Consider the following 6,950-nt stretch of genomic DNA (forward strand, 5'->3'; position numbering starts at 1 on the left):
GTGTTTGCAAATTTCACAGGAAGTGCAATAAAATGCAAGGCAAACAAGATATTGTTAGATACTGAAAACACATCCGGTTTAAATTGTTAAATTAAGAGCTTTTTATAAACGAATTAGGTCAATATATGTGCTAGCACACACAGGTTGGCATGTATTTACACTTTATCGTCAACTGTGCACATCCTTAATATTATAAATGGCCGCACGAACTGATCATACTGCCTAAGGACCTTTGTAACGCTTTTACACAGAGCGAGCAGGAATGGTTCCTCTAAAATTCTTCATTTTATGTGTGTATCCAATCATAAGTGCTGTTTTCTGCAACAAGCGTTTAACTTTAAAATGAAAGCATTCCAGTAGGCTCAAAAATGCGTAATTTGCCATTATTTGCCTCGGATAAACGTAGTTTGTTAATTGGTAATAATAATTTAAATATATTTTTGATTTTATTTGTCTCTAGTTCAGTAATAGTCATATAGTAAGTAAAACAGATTTTTGTTTTATCCAGTCTGTGGTAACAGTTGTCAAATTGGGTTTTACTTTGAAAAGCTACACCGGATGATTCCTCTCTGATGTCAGTGGCTTCATCGTATTTTGAAGCTAGCTCACCGTGATTAGCCACGTCATGTAAACTTAACAGTGGAGCAGTTGTGATATAAAGACAGGAAGCAGTCGCTGATTTGGAAAGGACTTTAGGGAATTGTTAAAGAGGAAATTTTATTTCAGGTCTCAAAGTTGGCAGTAATCCTATGGAAAGATGTCAGATATCGGGGACTGGTTCAGAAGCATCCCTTTCATCACCCGGTACTGGTTCGCTGCCTCCATTGCTGTTCCCCTTATAGGCAAACTGGGATTGGTTGATTTCAGGAATCTCTTGCTATTTCCGGAGATGGTCTTCAGCAGATTTCATGTGAGTGTTTCTTGGTTTTTGGTAACTTGTCTGTCTGTTGGATTAGATAGCGGACAAATGCTGAGTTACTGTCTTTTGGAAACTAGGAGTTAGTTAGCAGGTGGCTAGCACTGCTAACTCAGGAGGCCTGAGTGTGGGGCAACCAATGAGAGGGCGAGACGCAGGAGGGTGGGACTTCCGGATGTTGTCAAAATGCTTGGATATGTGGTGACGCTGAAATGTAAACCAAATATGAAAACAAATACATATTTTTTATAATTTAATTACCAGAGAAGTAGAGACATATTTTATTTTAAGGTATTTGTTGCGGATATATAAGTTACTTTTAGTGCGCTCTCGTCCACAAGGTGGAGACAAGTATTGCAGGGGATGTTATAAAATTAGGCCCTTGGGCACTGTGAAGGCCTCTAAATCAGGTTAACAGTGGGTTCGTGCAAGGTTAGGGCATGGGTGTAAATCAGTAATCAAACACAGCTCAGGGCAAAGGGAATCGGTCAGTGTGATCACTTTAAGTGCTGAAAAGTAGCTCCAAGTAGTTCACTTCATATCAGTTCTAGTACTTAACTTAGAAGGAAATGTCATGATTTCCACCTTCAGTAATTCGAAATGTATCTCACAGCTATAGTTAAAGGATAATCTGAAGAATATTAAATATAAATAATTACAGCATTAACACAGTACTTTGCTATGTACTTTGTTTGCTGTGGTATTACTGTGTTTTCTTAAGTGAATGAATAAGCTTCTTTTCACTGAACAATCCATGCACCTTCTGGAATTATTGGACTTTCTTGCTGTTGATTATTAATCTTAGGACATGTTGATTAAAACCACAGTTAATTTCATTATGTAGGCAGCCTATTGTATGGCTAATAAAAGAAAGCAAAATAAACTGAAATAAATGCAGTAGGGCAGAGTCAGTATACTATATATAACCCCCTGATCTTTATGAGCCTATAAAATGTCAAGTTATAGTTAAGATGGTCACGCAAGCTGTGTGAAAGCATTGAATATGAGACTCTGTTGTTTGAAAAGTTATTAACCTTTTGTCAAGTCCCAAACAACAAAATAAGATTTTTTTTTAGTTTGACAGCACAAAAAATGGATAATGGTATGATCAGACACTCCTTTAAATTGTGACTGCATCTTGTCTTTTGCCTCCGGATTAATGGGAATTTAACCATTAATTCCCATTAATTTTTTAAATGTGGTATTGATTCAACTTCTTTTACCAATTTTCAAATATTACTGTGAGGAAACACACACTCTGCAGCGGAATACCACACAGGAAGTAATAATTTGCAACCCACATGAGACTTAATGTGTTACAGACTTGGTGGTGAACATCTGGATGTGCAAACAGGCACAGCGACGTTGATGTCTTACTGATTTTTCTGTTGGGTTAATAACTCTTCTGCTTATTTCAGATCTGGAGACCAGTGACAGCCACTCTTTATTTCCCAATAACCCCTAATACCGGCTTCCTGTACCTGGTCAACCTTTATTTCCTCTACCATTACTCCACTCGGCTAGAGACAGGTAAGCTCACCGGCCTACGCGGTTTATAAATATACAGTGCTCCTTCTAGCATCTTGTTTTCATTTGTGTCATCATCATCATCTTCGTCCTGATTTTCTTTTTCTTATACCAGGGTCATTTGATGGCAGGCCGGCAGACTATATCTTCATGCTTCTCTTCAACTGGATCTGCATAGTTGTATCCTTTCAGACTGGCAATTCCTGTTTTAAAATCTCACATTTTAATCTACCTAACAGGAAATCATTCTTCCATCATCCAGCTACCTCCCTGTTAGCTTGTTTCCCACTCTACCATTCATTCTGACCCCTCCTGCATTTCTCTTTCATCTTCTCTCTGCCTCTCTCTCGTTCGCTGCAGCAGTGTGCCATGTCAGGGTGGCTCTGTGCCAGCGGCCCAGTGTCAGTCTGCCCCTGCAGAGCAGAGAAACCTAATCTAGGTCACATGCAGCACCAGCAGTACACTCAGGCCCACATCTCAGCTCTCTGTCTTCTTGTGAGAGTTCAGCTCAGATTGGGTGCTTGCTGCTCAGACATTTCTCTTTTATGTGGGAAAAGCAGCAAAACTCTACCTCATCCAAACAACATGTTCAGTCTTTGTCAGTTCAGCTAAATGGTGAGAACAGCTTAAAAAAAAAAGTGTGGGAGGCGTAACCTGCCAAGGTCAGATGCCTTGCTCAAGTGGAAACGGCAGAGGTGACTGCCAGCTTCCAAAAACTGGTGTAGGGGATTTGAACTGGCAACCTCCCGGTCCCAAGCCGTTCTAATTGTACAGCTCCAGCTGTGATTCTATTGTTGTCGTCCTTGACTCAACCTGCAGATAACCGGGCTGCTGATAAACATGCAGGTGAGAATCTTCCTCGTCTGTCTCGCTCTCTCTGCATGTAGACTGCTGTAGCGTCTATATAAAGCATTTGTTTACAACCGTCCTTTGAAATCTTAGGAGTGTTTCATAACACAAGACACCCACTTTAAAAAGGAAAGGTTTACATTTTGGAGAAAAAAAATAAACACTGCAGAGACGCTGCCACCTGCTCCTCTAAAGCTTACTAATTTATGCGGCATTTCACAAAGCATATCCAGACCATTTCTTTCTGCTCCTGGCCAAGAAGTTGCATTAGGAAAAAAATAAAATTGCACAGATTAAAGAGCAGCGCATTAACTATTAGGTGTGCTAGTAAGTGGATTTGACTGTCTTTGGACAGAGCCAGGCTGTTGTGTTGTTTGATGGTATGTGACAATGAACTTGTGGTGGTCGTTGGATGACAATGTGCAGGAAAATGAATCAGACTTACATAAACTAGATGTTTTGAAAACTTACTGTAAAAATACTCCTGGCTTGTTGATTGTGACTTGCTGGTTTTGTTCATTTTTTCAGCTGTTGATGATCCCGCTGATTATGTCTGTGTTGTACATCTGGGCTCAGTTCAACAAAGATACGGTGGTGTCCTTTTGGTTTGGAACGCAGTTTAAGGTACGCCCATCAAATGTTGAATGCTCTATCTTCTTGTCAGGTTCATGTTTCACAGAAATATCAGAAAGGATAAAATGGGGCGACCGTGGCTCAGGGGGTTGGGAAGCGTATCTGTAACCGGAAGGTCGCCGGTTCGATCCCTGGGCTCTCTGTCCTGGTCGTTGTGTCCTTGGGCAAGACACTTTACCCTACCGCCTACTGGTGTTGGCCAGAGGGGCCGATGGCGCAATATGGCAGCCTCGCTTCTGTCAGTCTGCCCGAGGGCAGCTGTGGCTACAACCGTAGCTTGCCTCCACCAGTGTATGAATGCGAGAGTGAATGAATAGTGGCATTGTAAAGCGCTTTGGGTGCCTTGAAAAGCGCTATATAAATCCAATCCATTATTATTATTATTAAAATACACATAGTTCCACCAATGACGTAACTGTGACGGTTTATGCTAACTCAGCATTAAAATAATTCCAGGATTTTTATGAACACAATTTTCTGCTGCTTTGTTCTAGGCTCATTATCTACCTTGGGTCATTCTGGCTTTCAACTTTATCATCGGAGGATCGTAAGTAACAAATTTAGATCAAAGCCTTTAAATCTGTATTCCAGTCTGGGGAATAACTTGTACTAACTGTGTAATGGTGTTCCTGTGAGTAATCTTCCTCTCTTCCTCTCTTTGTTCTTGTGCAGATTTGTGAATGAACTGACAGGAAACCTGGTGGGCCATCTCTACTTCTTCCTCATGTTCAAATACCCCATGGACCTGGGAGGACGCGCCTTCCTCTCCACGCCAGAGTTCTTGTACGTTTGCGTGCATGCGCAGCATTTCAGAAGCGCCGTTTTAGTGTTTAAGTGTTATCACTGCATTTACTGAAGTGCACTTTGCTTTAAAACAACACTATGGAGCTTTTTATTAACACATCGCCTGTCACAATCCAGAGATTAAACTCTCATTTATCTCAGTACACTTGGAGAATCTGCTGCTTTAGCCTTACTTTGTGAGAAGACTGAGTAGTTGTGGCTCTTACAGAAAATGCGAATTCCTGCCTAATGAGTCAGTTTCACAGTTTACTTCTTTGCAACTCTAAGACTGTTTTATCAGTTAATGTCATGTTATAATTGTCACTGGTGGCCACACTGATAACTAACAGGCAAAGTTATATAGTCTTTTCAAACCAGCAGCACAAGGGGTAACCACAACTGTAATGACATGGGGTTTGAAAGTGTTTGTTGCTCGTCCTTGCAAGGTGCAATCATGAAGTCATCTGTGGTTTTGGGTCTTTAGAAGAGCTGCACTGCTTCTAGCAAGGCTCCCATATTTAGATCACTCTCTGAAGGTCCTAATCTGACCATGTGAAAGTGAGCATGACTCAGAGACACTGAAGGAGATTCAGTCATGCACACATGGAAATGGCCAGACTGTCACAGAATGATTCAAATGCAGCAGTGGTGTTGGAAATACTGGTGCACTGCCTGAGGAGATGACCATGAAGGGGAGAGTGGCCCTGTTTAAATTGGGTACTGTTTATTTTTAATGATAGGGTTACATTTCCACAATTATCAAACCCTCTGTTGCTCGGTTAAAATTTCAAACACAAACTGATATCTAGAGTGTCTTTTAAAAGTGTTGATTTTGCCTCTGGTTTCCCGTCCAATCACTTAGTTGAGTCAAATGTTTGAAAATTTATTTCCCAGTGGAGGGGCTGAGGGTCTGCCACAGAATCATGTCACAACAAAGTCAAGGCAGACAACAAATTATCAAAAAAAACGATAACACAGATATGTTTGTGTGGTTTAGCTATGGGTACTTCTGTCACATTTAAAATTTATAATGCTAATTCTTCTCACCAAAACCAAACAGATTTTGTTGCTTGATTGAGTTCAGAGATCACATTTTAACATCTCTCTGCAGGTACCGGTTCTTTCCTAACAGGAGGGGAGGGGTGTCCGGATTTGGAGTCCCTCCGACCAGGAGGCAAGCTCCCCAGGACAATGCAGGGGGACTCGGAGGACGTCACAACTGGGGGCAAGGTTTCCGACTTGGGGGCGAATGAGAGAGAACTGCACTCTCTCAGCTGCCAGAAGAGCTGGGCAGCTGTTCTCAGATTTAAACGCTTGTTTCATTGAATTTGTTCTTGTTGAATCTTGAGACTTTAAATTTAATTCATGGTTAACTTTAGAAGATGCAACAGGATCAAATTTGAGAAGGCACGCATTTCACTGCCCTGCACAGCAGGACCCGGACTCTGGCTGTAGGCTCTGTCCACTAAGTAAAGTCAGCTCTACTTTTACTACTGGAAATGTGTCCATTTTAGGAAGTTAGAAAATTAAATTGTTCTCTCTTTTTTTTGTTTTGGTGATTATTCTTGACTGCCACGTCTATTTTCTTCTTTCTTTCTCATCTTCTTCTTACCATCCCTCTTCCGGCTTTCTAACCCACCCTGCCATTGGACTGTCAAGATGAGAGATGTTGCAGCTACACACCAGCACGCTGTGGATTTCAACTCTTGTGTTCCTCCCCCTCCTCCTCTCACTCTCTGTGATGCCATATCAGATTACATTGTAATTACCAATGCACTGGGAGCGTGCTCCCAGCAGTCCCCTCAGCAGAACATGGGCAAAGCTATTTAGAGAGCACTGTCTCCAGGTCTGATTCTACATTGGTGTGAAATGTTTGTGAGCCTCTGTGGCACAGACCTGGATCTTTTACTGATTTCATCTGGAAAAAAAAAATGAGGTAAAGATAGGATCCTGCTCTTTTTTTTGTAAATATAACAATTGTTTATTGAAAGGATGAGTGAGTCAGTGTGTCATTGTCTTACTTATACAGGAGACAACCATTCAGCCAATCAGGTGCCAACAAGACATATTGGAAATCACCTTAATATAATAAAACACACATTTAGCACTCATTGTCAATATTTATCCATCTGGATATTAACTTGGAAATCATTTGTTCCCTAAATATCAGGAAATAGTCGGGGGAAGCAAAGTAACGTTTACAACTGCCACAAGTAGTAAAGTCAAAACTTTGTGCAAAAGT

At 41.1% G+C, this 6,950-nt stretch overlaps 1 protein-coding gene across 1 annotated transcript; it reads left to right on the plus strand.

Moving 5' to 3' along the window:
• Positions 1–575: 575 nt before the first annotated feature.
• Positions 576–6,699, plus strand: derl1 (derlin 1). Its single transcript, XM_006794882.2, has 8 exons — positions 576–910; positions 2,335–2,446; positions 2,559–2,623; positions 3,263–3,289; positions 3,821–3,916; positions 4,420–4,472; positions 4,598–4,708; positions 5,820–6,699. Exons 1-8 carry the CDS (start codon positions 758–760, stop codon positions 5,959–5,961), a joined length of 759 nt encoding a protein of 252 aa, XP_006794945.1. The 5' UTR covers positions 576–757; the 3' UTR covers positions 5,962–6,699.
• Positions 6,700–6,950: the final 251 nt, after the last annotated feature.

This window comes from Neolamprologus brichardi, chromosome 11, assembly GCF_056152115.1.
Source record: "Neolamprologus brichardi isolate AB-2024 chromosome 11, ASM5615211v1, whole genome shotgun sequence".
Taxonomy (NCBI): Eukaryota; Metazoa; Chordata; class Actinopteri; order Cichliformes; family Cichlidae; genus Neolamprologus; species Neolamprologus brichardi.

Coding starts and splice junctions, on each gene's coding strand:
- derl1 (XM_006794882.2), top strand. CDS start 758: ATGTCAGATATCGGGGACTGGTTCAGAAGCATCCCTTTCATCACCCGG. Junction 911..2,334: donor TGGTCTTCAGCAGATTTCAT/GTGAGTGTTTCT, acceptor TGCTTATTTCAG/ATCTGGAGACCAGTGACAGC. Junction 4,709..5,819: donor CTCTCCACGCCAGAGTTCTT/GTACGTTTGCGT, acceptor ATCTCTCTGCAG/GTACCGGTTCTTTCCTAACA.